Source organism: Dermacentor silvarum, chromosome 6, assembly GCF_013339745.2.
Source record: "Dermacentor silvarum isolate Dsil-2018 chromosome 6, BIME_Dsil_1.4, whole genome shotgun sequence".
Taxonomy (NCBI): Eukaryota; Metazoa; Arthropoda; class Arachnida; order Ixodida; family Ixodidae; genus Dermacentor; species Dermacentor silvarum.
Genome location: NC_051159.1, coordinates 92724481 through 92744243, shown reverse-complemented (window position 1 = coordinate 92744243; position 19763 = coordinate 92724481). Strand labels below are relative to the sequence as shown.

The window sequence follows — 19763 nt, the reverse complement described above, 5'->3', positions numbered from 1 at the left end:
GCGTTGTGACGTCGACGTAGCGTGATCCGCCGTGCGAGAACGCCGTATAATGATGACGAGTCTTCTTCCCCGACTTGGGGAGGCCGCTCTGCTGAGGGGTGGTCATCTTGGGTTGTCTGTATTTGGCTGTACATTCGCGCGAGTTGGTGGCGTGGCTTCCTCCACAGACCACGCACTTTGGGTTGCACTCGTGAGGGGTCCGCACCCCTCCACTAGCTCCGCCTGCTGTCCACACAGGCCGCACTTTGCATTGGCTGGGTTGGGCCACGAATCAGCCCGGTGTCCAACGGTGCCACACAGTCCGCAGGCCGGAATGGTCCGGTAATAGGGTTGAACGAAGGTGATTTCCAAGTTGTAATGAATGTAGCGAGGCTTGACTCTGCCAGCAAAGGAGAGTCGTGCCTTGTTCGATGTGCCAAATTTTCCTATATCCAAGAGTTCGCCTGCGCGCCACTGCAGAGCCTGGCGTAGGGTGTCGGTCGTCTCGTGGTTGGCGACCGTGACCACGCCGTAGCAGACGTCCTCACCATGTTGCTTCAGGTGGCCGTGGGCGGCCATCTTGCCTTTGTCCGTTTGTAGCTCGAAGTCGCCGAGCAGCTGGTCCGCCGTTTGGGCCTCCCGCGTGCTAGCGATGATGAGGTTCTGCTCCGGCGAGAGAAGCAGGTTGAGCGTCGCCGCCTTTTGTACTCCGACGAGAGTGACAAAGGCGGCGCCGAGCGCGCCACCTTCGGGAGGTCGAGCGACCACACCCAAAGTCTTCTGGGTGTGGTCGAGGCAGAGGCTTAGGCTTCCACGTCGTTGTAGGCTTGCTGCGCTTCGCGCCGGATCCTTGTGCCGCACGTGTGGCGGATCCTGTCTGAGTTGAAGGTGCCTTGCCGGCGGGCGGGGCCGATGGAGCCATTTTCATAGCTTTGCGCTGGGAGCGGCGCTCAATCATGCAAAAGAGTTCTTCGTTGCGGATGGGGTCCGCAGCCGCAGATTGCTGTCCCTCGGGGACCGGGATCGTCGCCCACGCCATGGCGTCGGGATCGTAACCGCGTTGAGCAGAGAGCTCTGTCATCTTGCAAGACCGGTCCGTTCTCGCCCGCGCGCCGACGTAGCCGTTAGGCTCAGCGTCGGCAACGCGAGGCCGGAACGGAAAATCGCTCTAAGTTTGCCAAAAATGGGCCCACCTGGATGAGATTGGTGTCCTCGGGTGCCGGGCAGCTTTAGGAGCCCGATGGAAGCAAAATTGATGGAGTTGCACGAAATTGACGGTGGCTTTCGTCAGTAATTGACGGAGCCGATGCACCACACCACGCAAGAGGCAAACGCCAACCGCGTTCCCCCGTGCGTAGGGAGCGAATCGTTTAGGGCGCGTTGAATTTCTGGCGGCGTCTGGGCCACGCCGGTCGCGCTTTGTTATTGTAGCGTTTGTTCTAGTGGCGGAAATCCTTGCAGTAGTGGTGGTGTGGCATGACGGCTTTTGATCTCGGTGAACTGTGGTAGTGTAAACAAGCGGATATTACCGCGCTACCTCACTCCAGCGTTTTGATAGCAAGTTTCTGCGGTCATCGAGTAAGATGTGTTCATGGTTGCTTGTGCGCGCGTGACATCGCGCTTGTTAATTTACTTATTATGTCCATGTTTACAAGTTTATACGGCCGATAAGACTACTATCCGCACATGGCATCGCAGTCCACTAATTTACTATCGCAATCGATGCTTCGCCTTCCACGCAAAACTGCGACATTTAAGGGCCCGACCACCCAGAGGTCGAAATTTAGTTGTGGTGTTGCAGTTGTGCACGTCTGCAACGAACACGTAGCCGCGAGAATTTTTCGAAATGGTGCCGTAATAGCGAAGTTACACGCGTTTGATGATCGAAACACGGCCCTCGCTCGTTTCGCTCGTTCCTTCGCTACTCTCCTCGTCGGCTGATCTCTCCTCCTCGCCGAGTGCTCCTCCAAATGTCACGTGACTACGTCATCGCCAACGCGCTTCTCAAAACACTGCCCACTTCCGGTTAAGGCACGTTTACGCTAGCGGCAAATATACCGACGGCGAACCGGCCTCCAGTGCCGTAGAACGTCTGCCGCTTGAGCGGTGTCCAAAGTAGACGGCAGTTCGGCCGGCGCACCGCCCACAGCACTATCAACGGGCCAATTCGATGACCTCGAAGCTGCGCGCCTCCGCCACTGGCGACGAAAACAACGGCTGCAGCTTCTGTTCCAAGCAAAATTATATCAGCATTGGTTCGAGCGTCGTCTTCTTCCGCAGTTTAAGCCAGCCGTAATTTGTGCGTGTGGCACGAAACTGCCGCGCCGTAGCCATGGCAATCAGGCGACGCCACACACACATCTCCGCCGAGCTACCGCCAGCTGCGCGCTACTGCGCATGCGCCGTGACGTCATCCTGGCGCGTCTGCGCTCGCTGCCCGAGAGAAATAAATAAAACAAAATGAACGTTCTTGGGCAAGGCAGGATACGAACTAGGGTGCCCACGGCCCGAAGGCGAGCGTCAACCACTGCACTATGTACACCCACGCTTGCAGAACGTGCGTTTATGGGAACCATATGGTTGCATTGTACTGGCGATTGCAACACAACTTCCAATGGGAGAGAGAAAGAGAAAATGAGAGCGAGAGAGAGTGAAAGGGAAAGAAGGAGAGACAGAGAGAAAGAAATGAAGCGAGAGAAAAAAAAATGACAGCAGATCCACGAGGTGAATGATGATGAGTGGGCGAAGCTCCGGAGGGAATCATCGGATCTCCCGCTTAAGGGGACGCTAGCACAAACGCGTTAGAAACGTGCAGTACTCTCTAGTAAGGGGGAGCGGCCACAGCGTCTTACGCAGCCATTTACACATGCCGGAACGTGCACCGCGTTTGCCGACGCCATCACATGACTGCTGAGAGAGTATACCCCCGTATTCATAAACGCTCCTCGACTTGAACTTGACTTGCCACCGCTTTGGGCAGCGCGTTCGAAACGCGTTGAAGGTAAGGTGGAGAGGCCACAGCGTCTTACACCAGCTTCTTGCACGGGCCGTAATTGGCGCTGAGCCGTGCTCCCTCAAGGGCTGCAGAAGATAGCGCCAACCTTTCCCTTTTCCCTCAAGAACCACTTACCACGGGCCGTAACGCGCTAGCACAAACGCGTTAGAAACGCGCTAGAAACGCGGCCTTTCGTTAATGTTGGGTATTTATAGCCATCGTGGTGCGTTTGTGCATGTCCGCTTCGTGGCGTAGTACCGGGATGCCCTAAGGCACATGATTGAACCACCAGAGTGGATTCAGGAGCTTGACGTTTTGGTGTCTGTGGTGGCATCTTTGAAGGCCTTTCAAAGTATTTGATGTAATAGTTCAGCGGAAATCCGCTAGGTGGAGATAAGTAATTAAAGGGAAACTGAGACTTCCACCCAAATGTAGCAATTCGCTACTATGGAAACCCAACCGGGTTCCTCGAAAGAAAGCCTCGCAGTTGAAGAAAAATTCGTCCTGGTCCGGGACTCGAACCCGGGACCACCGCCTTTCCGGGGCAGCCGCTCTACCATCTGAGCTAACCAGGCGGCTAGCAGATGGCAGGGTAGCATAGTCTAGCCAAATTATGCGTTAATATTGTGTAGCGCCAAGTGACCTGCTTTGTATTTGTACGGGTGTATGTATTGTTGCAAAGAAGGGAATAAAGAAAAAAAAAAAAAAAAAGCTTCGTGGCGTAGTGGGCTAACGCCGCGCGCTCGGAAGCGAGGGGTCCCTGGTTCGATTCCGCGCTACGGACACAACTTCGGAATTTTTTTCTCGTTTTTCTCAGACTGGTTACACACTACTAAAGTGTTATAGTCTTCTAGTTCACTATACACATTACTACTACTACGACGGGGACGGAACGGGTGCCGCCATAAGGAGCTTCGCCCCTAAAAGAGAGAGATAAAGAGATAACCTAGCTACTACGAAGAGAGGCAATCAATCGGCCAGGTTCGCTGTGTCTTGCGCTTTGCGCGGCCTAGTGCAAGCTTTCGCCTTTTAGGGGCGAAGCTCCTTAGGGTCGAGCCTTGTCACGCTGTCGTAGCCGCGCTAGTACTCGCCGCTCCCGCTAGAGGCGCAGCTGTGCTCTTTCTCTCTCGTTCCCGACGCGCGCGCTCTCTCTCTCATCCGTAGCTAGGGGCGCTGCGGTGTAGAAGGGCTATATATAAGCGCTGTATATACTGTACACATGTATATATATATATATATATATATATATATATGTATAGTAATACATATAGATATGTATAGTATATGTCCGCCACGCTCCGTCTTCCGGAAGCCAAAACTGTAAGCCAGCTTCCAGAGAACGCTTCCGTTGTTTTGCCCGAATGATCCCCCAGCCCGTGCTTTGCCCACTCTTTAACATTCACTTCGTGGATAAGCGGTGTTTTTTAACACGAAAGTGTTTTATGCCGGGGTCCACCAAGACTTCACTGACGTATTTCCGTCACGGAAATACGTCATAGAACATAATACAAAGAAAGAAACCAGAAGAAAAAGTTCCACAAACATGCAAAATTTGGAAATCGAACCCACGACCTCTCGGTCCGCGACGATAAATCGCCGAGCGTTTAACCCATTGCGCCACAAACGCATTTGCAGAGAGCTACACAGACGCGCCTTATATATCTAACACTCCTCCGTGTACCCGCGCTCTTGCTCGGGGCGGTGCCGCCGCCTACGAGCAGAAAAGAGAAGTACTGCATTATGACACTAGACAGTTTTAGCAGAGCGTTCACGGTCCGCTCCGCTCAGACCGTCGTGTCCGAACGATTCGCGCAGAGCCGCTCAGCGGAACGCTAGCGGGAACGCTAATGCGCGTGCGCACAACGCTCATATCGGCAGCGGAACGAATAACGCTGCCCACGGTCCGCTACGAAGCCATTTGAGCGGAGCGTTAGGGTGCGTCTACTGGTTGCTTTGCCGTTTTGCAGCCGCGCTGAGCGCGCGTGGCCGGCGTCTCTGGCAGACGCGCTTGTCAAACAAGCCAAATCAACGCAGTTCATGCAGCCAGCGGTGTGCGTGAAACGTTAGCGGAGCGGAGCGTAAGCAACGCTCTGCTAAAACTGTCTACTAACGCGCACCGACAGTGAACGCTTCGGTGGTCTCAGCACTACGACGCCTCGATGCCAGCATTCGAAGGGACGCTGGCATCAAGAAGCACTACCAACGCCACCTAGGTGGCGTTCACCGTACTCAGCACAGCGGAGCGTGGCCTCCGCAATTAGCTCTGAAAATGTTTCTGAAGTTGATCGCGGAGGCTGCAATTACGACGCGCTGTACGCGCTGATTTGACTCGGTGACGATTCAGTTACGTGCTTTGTCTTGCGCGTTGTATTAGTGTGTCAGTTACGTGCTTCGTCTTTCGCGTTGTGCTAGCGTGTGCAGCGTAGTGCAGCTTCCATATGCACGACGGTTGCTCATGGTCATCGACGTTGGTAGTCGTGATGGAGGAGACGTGCCACCAGGCGTCAGCGTGGGTGCATCAACGCCTAAGGGCGCTTTAGCCACAAAACACCAATAGACATTATATATCAATGTGCAATAAACATTACACTACTTCTGTGAAGACACGTTTCACTTTCGTGTTCTATACCGATTCCTATATAAGAGGGATCAACCACATTTTTTTTAAAGGCTCCTCAGATCGAAAACATCTGCTCGCAATATATCTACCCACTTTTGGAAGTAACCCCTGCCGGTGTGAACACTACCGAGGGTGCTCGGCAGCACTCAAACCTGAAAGTGATGCAAATTTACTGGACAATTTAGTGACACCAAGGGCTCAATATATGGCGTCCTCTGATAATGGTTGTCAGTGTAGGTATCAAGGCAACGTGGTCTCTTTCGAGACGTTGACGGCCAATTCAATGCAATCCACGGGCTGTATTAGGGAGGGCTCCGGATCAGTTATCAACCACCTGGGATTATTTATACATAAGGTACGTGCACCCAGATATAAATACACAAGCATATGGCCGGGAATAGACCCCGCTACCCCATACCAAGGTCTCCGAGATCTGGACGGCGGTCAGCGCACGCTGCTATATCTCGGAGGCCATAATCATGCTCACTAGCAGCTAACCCCGTAGTACTGAGCCACCACGGAGACTCGCTGTGATTAAGGTGTGACGGCAGGCAAAGCAGCGTGACCATTTTTAAAAGCAGCGTAACCGTTTTTAAAGTGAATACAACAACTTCTTCTGACTCTCCCCCATTTTCGTTGTTGTCGGACTTTCACCGCCCATGCGAAGGCACTTATGGAAATGACGAGTGCTCTCGTGCAATCAAGTTGCAGGGAGTGTTTGTCGCCGAATGCAAAATACGACGTTCGCACTGCTGTCGCACGGGAGCTTTGGGGCGTCTGAAGGTTTAGATGAGTCGGCCCATGTCCTGATGGATGTCCAGATAAATTTGGATGCTGTGCTGGAGCGCTAGGGAAAGACAGCCCTCCTCCATCAAAGCCTGTAGTGCCTGCGGGAGAGGAGTGTGACGGTCACCTTTCACGCCTGCGCTCGCTTCACTGGAGATGACGAATCGGTTTAAATGTATAGCCATCTATACTACTCCTGCACATGTGCTTGTTAACGGCTTTGTTCTCTCCAGAATTACGTAACAAACGCTACATAAATATCCTCACAGAAAAAATTATGCGCCTTAAATGCATCATTCCTTTCTAAGGCGTATACCTTATTAAAGTGGTCCGCTATTCGCTTACATTTACAATTACTGTCAATGGTTTCTACACTTCTTAAAAGCATGGTTGACTCCTCGCGTGACATTGCAGCTCATAGCATGCAAGTCTTATGTACCACATCTAATGTTGGTGGTAGTAGCCGAGACGGATTCGCAGTAATTACAGTGTTCTAGAAGCTTCATTCGTAATGTAACGCGAGAGTAATTTGTAATTGGAATGTGTCTACGTTCTATGTGTAAAAAAAAGGAAATACCACTAACATTTCTTGTAATAATAAAGTGTCATATAAAAAAACTTAAGCTAGAAAGCAGTGTTACGAGGCTAGTGAAATGCATGTGCATCATGTGGACTCTCCTCATGAGGTCCGAGCAATTTTCTGGAGCATTACTCTTCTCCTTTTGACCCATTTTTCAGAGTTATTAACCTTTACAGAGAAATTAAACAGTGTCGTAATATAGAAGCTGATCAACTTCACTACGTGCAATAAGAGCTCAGCTGAAGGCTCACTGAAACTAATATGTTGCACGTGCAGCTTGCCCTCACCAGGCTCGCCATGTCCATGATACGGCTGCATGCAGTTGCCTTCTACAAAACCAAGTATTTTTTTTCTGTTAGCCAAAAATAATTAACGGTTTATTAATTACTCGTTTAACGGCAGAAGTTTTAACACCAAATTGTGCTTTCAATTCGAAAACATCATATCCAATAGTTTTCCGCCGACTACACTTACATTATTTTTTTCAGCATTTCAAAACGCCAAGTCAGCATGCATACGCGTGCCTCGCGCACGCAACATCAGTGTTCTCAAAGGCACTTTCAAACAGCTGCCTTGTATGTAAAAAAATTTAATTCTGAGGTTTTACGTACATAAACCACGATCCTGCATGAGGCACGACGTAGTGGTGATTGATTTTGACTACCTGGGGTGAGTGGCGTCACTCGACTTGCCAGCACCCAGTGTGGCTGCTCAGAATGTCAACCCCCTTTTCAACCCAGGGTTCGTACACAATATTTGGCTGGAAATTCAAGGACATTTCAAGGATTTCAAGGATGCAAAAAGGCAGAATTCAAGGAGTGTTAGCGTAGTTTTATTTCCTCACATGACTTAGGAAAGGAGCCCTATTTTCGCATTAATTTCTCTTTCAAGAGCTGTTATCTCCGCTTCTTTTTCTTTGGCTGTTCGACGGAAACTGTTTGCCTTGACAAGTCAGGTCATTTTTTGCGTCAGCGTCTTCCGAAAAGTGATCCACTGACTCCTGCAAGCACTTCACAGTTTTTTGGAGCTTTGTCTTCTTCTCTTGCATGCTCTGTAGCTCTAGCTCAAATGCTTTTCTCTTCAAGGTTACCTGTTGAGCTACAGCTTGCTTCTTCTGTTCGTCCATGTATAGCGCATACCTATGCCTGGCTTGGCGCACTGATGACTTCAGTGCTTTCGACAGTGGAAGGTTAAGCAGCCCACCGTGGGTTTTCACGGCCTCGCAGACGACTCTTTGTGAGATATATGAGAGCTCTGCCATATTTTCGACCGCGATCTGCTTGTTTACACTGAAACCTCTTTCTACTGAAGCCTGCCCATGGCTAAGCAAGAGAAGGACCTTCAGTACTTCCCATAACATCGAGAACGCCGGGTCATGCTTCAAAAGGCGCACGAAGAGAACGTCAAGGCGTTCATGGTCTCTTTCATAGTTTTGCAGTTCATGCCGCTTTTCTTGGCAGAACTGAATGTACTGTGCACACACAATATCTCTCTTGTGCTCAGAAAGAAGCTTACTGTCAATTAAACAGTTATGAACAACTTTCAGCTTCCCAAGGCACATTTCTGTCTTCGCCATCTCTCTGGGGTCGAAACATGACAACCCTCGAACCAGAGGGTACCTAAGAGGACTTCTCTCCATGATTTTCAGGATCATGTTCACAATGAACTTACGATACTCGCTCCTAAATTCAAAAACACACTTGGTACTCGCTTTTCCGCTTTTTAAGATATTCTCAGCTTCTTAAATTTTTGCGCGCAAACAAACAGGGACGAAGAAAAGGAGACACAAGGACGAGCGCTTTCATCGCCAACTTTCATCATCCAGAAAATCTCGGCTTCGATCACGGAATCATGCTTTCTGCAGTCTTCGTCAAGTGTCGCAGCCCGAGAGGAAGTTGCCGTGCTTTCACACTGACAAGCAGCCTCGGATGACAGATTTGCCACTTGCATGAAACTTGCGACGGATGAGCAGCCCTCACCTGCTGCAGCTTTAGATCGGTGCTTCGCGCCTTTCTGGTGGCTCTTCAAGGCAGATTCCCCCATCGTTGCAATGTCGACCGTCTTCTGACATAATGTGCACATTGCTCGATAAGGATCGCTTGGTTCCAGTCTCACCCAGTGACCATAGTCCGTATGTTGCAGCCACTCAGGCTGAAACTTGCACTTCCTGCCTGGCATCTTGTCAAAGTAAACACAAAAAGCAAACGCGAACTTCACTGAAATGGTGCGCACGAGGCCGACAAACGGCCCGACTATAGTACCTAAAAGACACTTACTAGTGTGCCGAGAGCGGGTGTCGCGGTAGCACCGAATGTGATGCCTGCCGCCGCCGGCCGCTTGGTGCGCTGCACTTCGAGACTGTGCTGGACCATGCTGAGACATGGGCGGACTTCAGGCAAGACACGACGCGAGTCTCCCCATTTGCCCGGCGATCTGCCTCTTATGTTCTTGTCCCAATCCGCAATACGTTCGGGGTCTGCGGACGCGCTGGGTAGTGAGATGAGCCGTTTCTTTCCGCGTCTCTGGGAAATCGCGGTTTCGCGACCTGTTCAAAGTTTCTTTAGACAGACGAGTGCACACATAGATGCAAAAAACTCACTCACAAGAAAAGACTGCAACGAAAGCGGCAGCAAGGCGAGAAATGAACTACGCATTGCAATTGACGCGTAGCAATCAACGCATCGCAAACGAACGCGAGTCGGAACACCGCAGGATTTAGCATGGTGCCGACAGGCATCGCCGTCTGGTGGCCCGCGGCGACAGGCATCACTGCCCGCGCCACCGTCCCGTGTGGAGACGCTCGGTGGACGGCACACTAGAGTATATTCTAGGCACTATACGCAAGCGGAGCGAGCGATATGCCTCGCATTGGATTGGATTTCCAATGCATATTAGTTGCCAGACGACGTAGGGGCTGCGAGATTTAAAACCGAAACTTCCTGATGTTGCCCTTTAGTCAACACAGCTTGTTTTCATGGGCATTCGTAAGCGAAAGGGCCCTAAATATCAGCATGACTTGCGGAGGTACATCGTTAATTTCCTCTAGCGGAACAAATCCCACGGGATTTTCAAGGATTACAAGGAGCTCACGGGTATTCAAGTAGTTTCAAGGGCCCTTGAACTTATACTGTCAATATCAAGGATATTCAAGGATTTCAAGGGGCTGTGCGAACCCTGTCAACCTCTCTTCTCTTTCCGCTCCCTCCTATTTTTTAAAGCACATGTTTTAGAGTGAATGTGAAATATTTTAAAAAGGCGACGCTCGTATGTCTGCCTCTAATTCAGCATTTATATCGGTAAAAATTTTAAAAAAGGCAACGTGGTGGCAGTTTGACATGTCACATTTTGTAAGCGTTACAGAAATTTGCATATGCGAACTCCAAGACAACATCCCATTTTCTTCATTGTCCCATTCATCTGCCCAGGGCACAGACATTTACCGCATTCGGCTACGTGCTGCCGAAAAAAACAAAGGCTCTGAGTGAAGACTGTAGCACAGCCGCCGCTCAGCGGGCTGCACCCATGGTGGCCCGCCCCCTTTAGCAACGCCACTGCCTGGGGTTCTTTAACATGAATCAAAATGTGGCCGCCATGGTCAGGATCAAATAAGTGACCTCGAAGTCAGCAGTGCAACATTATGGCCAGTAGGATATTGTGACTGGACATAAATGACTGACTTTGCAATGCGTGAAAGCAACAAAGCATCAGTGCAACTGTTGGCTGCTACTGAAAGATATACTTTTTGTCCTTGTCCTAAGCCGGTGGACACTGCTCTAGCTCAGAGCGTCATGTGGCTGCTCCCTTCCAACACATGCAAGTAAGCAGTTACACCAACGCTTTGTCACTTGTCGCCAGCCTGTTTGCAGGCTGTATGTCACCAAGTATGTTTGCCGCAGCTAGAAACACAATAGAGTCATTAATGGATCCAGTGGGTGTCCTCGGGGCCCCCCGACAGACTCTACTGATGGAAGCAGCGTTCGGGTTCGCAGCTGACTGGCAACCACGATGGTAGGTACATCGTACAGAAAACTGCAATATTAAGGTTAAAGCGCGAGCATTGATGGTTCCAGTAAATATTCCATTGGAGCGCGTTTTCGGCGTATGGAGACGAAACAGGACGAGACATTCAGTTCTCTCATTTGCCTTTGCAGTTCCCAGCAACAGTCACCACTCACGCCAAGATGCACTCACAACATTTTTTTCTTTCGTATTTTGTGAAACACGCTTTTATTATTACCGTTTGATAATTATTACCTGGCGTGACATGATGGTATCAAAACATAATGCAGGGCTTGTTTCCAGATGATAAGAAATTTATGTTATTCCATGCAATGTTTCGTGCAAGCTGCCAGATGGCTTAAAGAAAGGCACCATTACGATTCCATCAGTGTTTGCGCATGCATGAATAATTGAGATACAACCATTGTGACATGACAACATATCATCCTGAGGATCAAGTGCACTGCGATACTGTTTCGAAAATGTGAACTGGTTCATAAAGTGTTATAGCTTTATATTCCCATTAACTGGAATTGAACCAATACATAATGAAAGCACCTTGAATGCACGTCAGACTAGTATTTTCTGTTATTTGACGCCCTAGTTCTGCCAGGAAACGGTCACAAAGTTTCAGCAGTGTTTGGATCAGATGATAAGCAACCATAACGAATCAACCATAATGAATCAAGAAGCTTCTCATAGATTGAAACACATACTTTATTTCCAGGCACAAATTATCACTGCTCCTCAAGTCAAGTGTAAACTGATTATAGCGTCCACAGCACAACATGGCAATGTTAGCGAAACACCACAGTTAGGTTCTGGTGCAATTCACAGCCAAAATGCACTATGCATATCATAGAGTATAATCAAACCGGGGCCACTCAACACAGCATTGCCATTGCATTGAAATATATAAAATTAATAAAGGTGCATTAATTACAGCCCTTAGGTGTGACTAAGATTTTTTAAAAACTGACGGTCAGAATTAAACGTCAAATACATAAAAATGTGTATAGTTTTGAGCTAAAAAGCTCAAAACACGCTGTACAAATAATCATATGTAAATAATTTTTTTAGTGTTGAGCAAAAAGCACAAGAAAATGATGTGAAAGCCCGTAAAACACAAATTTAGGTGGTCAGGCCCAGCAGACAGAGCTCGTAGTTTCCCACACTGACGGGAACTTAAGCTAATAGGTGTGAATTCCTCAACAAATGATGAAATAACGACTAAGGGTAGCATCAAAGGAATGTAACAAAATTAACACGTGTAGCATATGTAACTATCAAAAACGTTGTTTTCAAGCGAAAACAAGGAAGGAACCTCCCGGTTCTTCAAAATTTACGTGTAAACACAATAACACGACAAAAAAAAACTTGACATAACAAGGCTTCTTTCTCAACCAAAATGAAAGAAAGTGTGGCACTTTCAACAAAACTGCTACTACCCTAAGAAGGAAAGGCTGCGAAGGGTAGCCAGGTCAGCGAAGCAAGGCTGCCAAACTTCACCAGTGCTGTCTACTTCATGAGTGCATGCACCACTGCCTTGGCGTTGATCGTTTTCAAGTCGATGTAGGTCTGCCCCGTGCCAACAAAAACAATGGGCTGTCCTGTGATGTAGGTCATTGAGATCGCAGCACCAACCTAGGGAGTGAAAGGTAAGCGAAGAAAAGGGTCACTGGGTGCAAATAAATTTTTGCCTACAATAGACTCCTTTCAAGATTAAGATGAACTCTGATAATCTGAATTGTAGACTAAGTTAAGCTAAACTTCTGAATGAACAGATTTTCGAAGTCCCTTCATGATCGTCTTAAAGAGTCTACTGTATTGAAGATGTTTCTAAAAAGGCTTTAATAATTTGGTAGATTGCAAGTGAGATGAATAAAATAAAATCAGAAGTCAACAGCAGCAACTTTAAGCATGATTCATAATGCATCCAGTTAGCACCAAATATTTTAAAAAATTAATATTCATTGAAAGGCAACTAGTACTTTACAAGCTGTAGAGCAGGCTGGGAAACGCACAAGGAACTGTGTCATGCAAAAACCTAGCTTATTCTTGCCTAGCTAGCCTGCCCCTGCATACAACTCAACCCAATTTGAGTCAATGATTCACCGAATTTGGTTACCAAAAGAAATGCCTTGGCTTTGACAGGTGTCACAGCGCGGTCTATGACTTGATTTTGAGCACCTGAGCATCTCTAATGTGCACCTCATCAAACTACAGTCATTTTTGTTTCACACCTACATCAGGTCGGTATGGTGGCTGGAAATCCCAAACCCACAACCTCTCAAACCTCAGCCGCAGATTGCTGAACCACTGAACCATCACATCAAATGCCAACAATTACAACCTCCAATAAAGCAGCAAGAAAGTGCATATAAGCTTCAACAACGAGTGGAAACTGTGCATGCATAACTCACAAATAGTTTTGTAAGCAAGGTTCTTTCACATGTAAAAGCCACTATGTTGTACAACGCCACCAGAGATGTCGATAGAGCCTTCACCGATGTGGCTGGATGAGCAGAATTTTTGAGTGAAATGGAAGTTGAAGTAAAAAAAGAAATGAAGTTTTGGAGTTTTATGTGCCAAAACCACGATCTGATTGTAAGGCACGCCGTAGTGGGAAGCTCCAGATTATTTTTACCACCTGGGGTTCCTTAACGTGCACCTCAATACAAGGGTCTATGCATTTCACCCCCATTAAAATGCGGCCTAGATAAAACCCATGACACTGAGCACAGCAGTGCAACGCTATAGCCACTAGGGCACTGCAGCGAGTCAGACTGGCAGAATAGTTATTTGCACACCAAGACAATGCCAGCCATGCTTTAAGTGTAACCCTGTGCTTTAAGCCTGTCTGCATAGTCACAGCTACTACAAACTGGTGTCACAAGAGCTGATTGATGAATGGAGTTTAATGTCCCAAACTCTGGCTAAGAAAGATGCCATTGCAAAGGGCTTCAGATTGATTCTGAACCCTTGGAAATCTTTAAAAGTGCACCCAAGCGATGGCACACAAGTTTTCTTGCATTCTGCCCCCATCGGAATGTGACGGCCGTGGTCGGGAACTGATCCTGAGACCTCACTGTCACAAGGTAACAAAAAGTTTGTTTTGAAAGTAAATTTCTAGAATGCTGTGTAATTCAATATACTGATTCACAAGTGAGGAGCTCTAATTAACAAGTCACCTGTACACAAATTTTCTCTTCAGGTACAGCTTCAAAGTAGTGCTGAAGCATTACTGCAAAGCTGCCGCCAAAAGCAGAATTCTTGTGCAGATCATATGCCGAAACATATGACAACTTTCTTGGAACATAGCTTGGAAACTATTAAAAGAAAAAAAGTTGTCGCAGTTTCACCCGAAAGGCGAATCACCAATTGCGATAGCAAATTAGTAGAGAGCTATACGGAGTAAGGATAATAGTTTTATCAGCTGTATAAACTTGGACATGCGGCAGCACCAGCAACGCGCAGAACTGCTGTCGACGCCGTCGGTGTTTTACCCGCGTTCGCACCGAACGCGCGCGGCGTTTTTATATAAATACGTATTTGGTGCCGCAGTTAAACGTCGCCTCCTCTCCCCCCTCCCGTCCCCCCACAGCCTTTCACGGGACAGAAAAAGTTGCGTTTGCTCTCTATATATGGAAAGGAGGAAAGAGACGCTTAATTCTGCAGCCCTTCAGGGAGCACGGTGCAGAACGCGCCGCTCGCGTTCACAGCGGCGTCCCTCGCGCCCTTTCACTCGCACATACAGCGTCCGGAGCGCGGCGACGATTTCATCGCCGTTGACGTCATACGGAACCTCACGGCGACGGCGACGGCAGAGATCTGCTTTGGAGTGTCCATATAATTGCTATCGCAATAAAAACATTACATCCATGCATACCTGGGTAGTAGCAATTCAAAGATTGTTTACAACAAAGCTAGTGTGATAGGTGCAAAAACGAGCAATTAGTGGAGTGAGAATATTCGAAACTTCGAATATTCAATTCAAACTGGTTGGTATTCAATTCGATTCAGAAGAAACTTTTACTATTCGAAATATTCGAACTCCTGAAAATTGCTGCTATCGGTTCTTTATAGTCCGCTTTGCCGCAACACAGCCGTGTTATGCGGCGAGGCATACAGAATGTATTGCGCTGAAGCATATTTGCTGTGCAGTGAAGCATATTAAAAATAAAAAGGAGGCACCGTCACGGGCCACTGCTAGTGCTTAATTAAAGGGGCCATGATCCACTTTTCATCGAAATCAAGAAATGCATTCGAAGTTAAATTACACTATTACATTAGGGCCATGATCCACTTTTCATCGAAATCAAGAAATGCATTCGAAGTTAAATTACACTATTACAAATACCTTGTTGCAAAAAGTTTTTCAATGTGCTCCGCAGAGGCGGAGTTACTGGCAATCAAACAAACTGTTCACGGTGATTCCGCTGCTCCTTCAATGATTTGCACTGCGAAGGCTACGGCGGAGTGGGGTGTGCCCACACCACTCCACCTATTGAATGTCACCGTGGCGCACAGTTCAAATTTGATTTTGGATGTTCATGCAGCTGCCACTGTTTCCGATTTTGCCGCCTATAACGTACTAAATGCGGTTGACCTCAGCGAGCCACAGTGCATTCAGCCAGTGGTCTTGTCGCAGATCTACACTATGTGGCAGATCGCAGCTACATGCAACTGCAGCGTTCGCTTTGTGCACGACAGGACTAGAGTGCGCGCTTGTGCTCATACGCTCCTGTCTGGCTGTGCTATATGGTGTGAACCGGCTTTGTCCAGCGTCAGCTTGACCTACGGATAGTAGCCACATCCAACTTGCGCATTCTGAAGCTCATTACAAAGCGAAGTCCGCCAAGGCATGTAACCAGGAGGGGCTAGGAGTGAGCGCGTGCTCGTCAAGTGTGCTTGCGGTATGACCTTAAGTTTCCTGTGATTCGAGGCTAGTTGAGTGTTTAAAACTGGTTGAAATTAGCGAGATTTGATGGCTATAACACCGATAAACAGGGTGGCCAAAGTTCAATTCCTACGCCGGTGGCCTGCGGCCAAGCATGAGCAGACGATAGTCAGCTTCTTCCGGAAGTACGTAATTATTATCAAAATTTGAAAGCTAATTTTCACTTCCATCAGCCAATAACAGCCGCGTATGGGAATCTGCTACATTACGAATTAAAGCGTCCAGAAAAGAGTGAGAAGCAGGCTTCTGTTGATAAGAGAGGATTTGAGAAAAACATGACTTCACGCTCTGCTTGCGAGATTCACACGCCGCGCACGACTAAAAAAATTGGCTGAGATGTTCACAGCAGGGTATGCTATCCACGAACTGTTTTTCACCAAGCCCGAGGGGTCGTTCAGAGCCCCCTTAAGGCTACCCGATACAATCAGCTCAAGTACCCACACTGTACTGCCTCTTCACAACACCAGCCGCCAGGTGGAAACCTGCTGTCTGCTACTAATCTGGATAAGTGCCCAAACCACAGGTTTCCGAACGCCAAATTTGACCAAGTAGCAAGCTTGGCGATGTTTTTAGATCCTCACTCTAAAGTAGTTGTATGCCACTAGGATACTTCAATGGCAAACTGGGTTAAAACCCTGACTTTAGAAGACGATTGATACGACCAGTGCAACCTAACATTAAACACAAAAAAAAAAAGGCGACGAGGACAGGCACTGACTTCCAATTGATGTTAATTACAAAGAAACGTGAATATATAACCTCGCCCACACGATTACAACCACACATACTTGTGCAAATAATCAAGAATGCCACACATCCACAAGAAAAACCAACAAGACTTTGGCGGCTCCCCATGTGCAAATGACTAAGTAGGCAAATTCTTTATCAGTCAAAAGGCAACTCTACCAGTAAACCTTCCATAGCATTGACGAATTAAGAATTTGCCTACTTAAAGTCATCTGCACGTGGGGAGCCACCACAGGCTTGTTAGTTTTTCTTGCGGATGTGTGGCATTCTTGATTACTTGCACAAGTATGTGTGGTTGTGATAAACGTGTGCGAGGTTATATATTCACGTTTCTTTGTAATAAACGCCAGTTGGAAGTCAGCACTTGTCTTCATCGCCTCTTTTTATGTTTCCTGTCTGTTTTTGCACTGGTCATATCAATATGGAATACCAACTAGGCCGGTCTCACACCCTTCTTTAGAAGAAGCGAGGAAAATTTCAACACCAAGGAACCCAGAGGTGTCCTATACCGGTTTAAGCTTCTGAAGAGGCTCCTTCCACGTCAGCACCATGGAAAGATTGATAAGCTCATCAACCAGCAGCAATTTCCACTGTGCCATAATAAGCACAGGTTCAAAGATATGTGCATGATGAAATTTTGGCCCAAAAACAAGGTCCTTGTGAGTGGTGGAGTAAGTATGGTAGCCACTGTTGGCTTGGTTTGCAAAGAGATACCTGCTGATACCAGACACTAGTGTGTCCACTAAGCAGCTCTTTTCGGTATCTGAAGGAATCGTGACATGCACTAAGGTGTCACTGCTGCCCAGACATGTTGACCAGGTATCCTTCCTTCATGGCAATATTAAATAACAGCAGTTGTGGTACCGTAAAGCAAATGTGTTGTACCAAAGAATTTTGTTGACCATATAGCATAATTTTCCTGCACATTACTTAGTGTGCAATAAATTAGCTTTTTTTTTGTACCTCCGGTAGGTGAAAAAAATGGTATATATTGCAAAACCAATACAGGCAAACCACCCATTTATAACGATACCGGTTTTAACAATATATCGGTAATAACAATGAGAAGCTGCTGCACCGTCAACTTTTGTATGTTTTCTATGGTGAAATAACCCGCTTACTACAATGCCCCCATGCCGCATTATCGGTTATAATGATGAAGTCTGGCTACTGGGTGTCCATGCCGAAAGGGAATGGAATGCAAAATCCTTGAAAAGAAAAAAGAAATTCGAGTTGCTGCACGCCACCACGCACTGTTATCCAGCCTTCTCCACATCACCAGCCTCACGCGCCTCTCTCCGATCGCCCTTCCACCCTGCCCATGGCTCTATGCCGCATCACCCTCCGAAACACGAATGGACCGTGCCAACTGCGCTGATAGCGCTGGCTGGGCCCTGGCCCCTTATTCTGCACAGTTCTGTTGATGGACGAAGGCGTTTGTGCTCGTCTTTGTTGGTTGTTGTTGGTGTGTGAAGTAGTTCAGGCCATGTGGTTTCTCAGCCTCGTTTGACTCGCCGCCGAAACGGAAGGTGGCTGATCCGCCCACTGGTGATCAGCAATGCATGACGGGACGAATTGCCGGTGAAAATAAAGTGCACTGCTAATGCTATAGATTTGGAAAAGAAGTGCCTCTAATCGATGAGGCGAGAGTGACGGCGACGATGGCAGCGATGACGCGGTAGGTCCTGCGAGGACAACGCCTCACAGGACACCCCCCAGATGATTCAGTCGCTCCGGGGCTTCGCAGATGATTCAGTCGGCTTTATTTTCGTGAGGGACCTTCACGAGAGAAGGATGTCGGTGAGCTTCGCGTAAAGCAAACAAAGCTGACGGACATGGGGTTTTCTCGTGTAAGCGAGTGAGAAGTACGTGGTGAGGTGCTTGTGGCAACCTCGCCCCAGCGTTTCTTCTGGATTTCTCAAGCTGAAAGGCTGCTGCGGCAACCTTCTCGCATATTTTAAAAGGTTCTTTTTGAGGCCACAAAAGCTATGCCTTGGTGGAGCTCGCATGTCACTTGCCGCCTGTGACCCCGCTTTGCAGGTGTTATAGCAGCGCCATTCTTGAACACCGACAGCCGCGGCTTCTTACACGCGATCAGACCGTGCAGGAAACAGAGTTAAAAAGTTAAACGAATCAACACAATCAGCAGCCAGAAGGAGGAAGGTGGTGGGGTGGGGCAACTCTGCCATCCCCTTATCATATTTATTCGATTACATAAGGTGGTCATGATTATAAGGTGAGGGTGCAATTGGGGGGTCCCAAGAAAGAAAATAGTGAGTATGAACAAAAATATAAGGCGATACAGAGTAGCCGACGGATTATCGAGACTCAGCGGGGATCACCTAAATTACTGAAGTAATAACACAGCCAAAATGCAAAATGACGATCATGAAATAGAGGGGAACGGAACTTCGCAGACTGCGAGTTACATGCGAATTTTGCCTTTAGGTGTGGCTTCACGACAGCCGGGCGCGCGCTGCCGTGAAGCCACACTTAAAGTGCGTGCTGCCGTGAAGCCACACTTAAAGGCAAAATTAGTGTAAAAGGTGGGGGGTGACTTTGAGGCTAAAAATTCTGAGAGAAAAACTCACCTTATATTCGAATAAATACGGTATTTTGAATATTTTTCATACAATCCGGTTATAACAATTATTGGTTATAACAATGGAATTTTTGTGGCACTTGAATATTGTTATAAGTGGGTTCGTCTGTATTCGTATTTGAAAAATATTTGATTCGCACTTGGTTTTCATTATTCGAATTTGCCTCGAAATTAAAAATTCTATTTCGCACACTTCTGCCTGCAATCAAATCAACTTCCACTCGCATGGATTTTCATGAGCCAGCATTTCTGCAGAAATCCCTGTGCATCTTGTTGATTATACCTCGAGCACGAAGTGGCCATGATCCGACCTTATTTTATTTTTTTTGCGAACACCTGATGGATATGAAACAAGCGCACTTGCATCAGCCGACCTTGAACCTTCGTGCGCATGCGCAAATTTTTTCCCGCCTGCCGATAGCGTCAGTCGCTGGAACACAGCGTTTGAGTGAGGTAGTGTGCAGAGCTCTCAGCAGTTTTTTTATTGCAAGGAAA

General features: G+C 47.7%; 1 protein-coding gene across 1 annotated transcript in view; it reads right to left on the bottom strand.

The window, feature by feature from the left end:
• Positions 1-11658: 11658 nt before the first annotated feature.
• The window catches only part of LOC119455708 (signal recognition particle receptor subunit alpha), a 47634-nt gene continuing 39529 nt past the window's right edge, over positions 11659-19763 (bottom strand). The window contains exon 13 of the mRNA XM_037717133.2: positions 11659-12603. Coding sequence (XP_037573061.1) covers positions 12478-12603 — 126 coding nt within the window. The 3' untranslated portion in view covers positions 11659-12477. The remainder of the gene's footprint in view (positions 12604-19763) is intronic.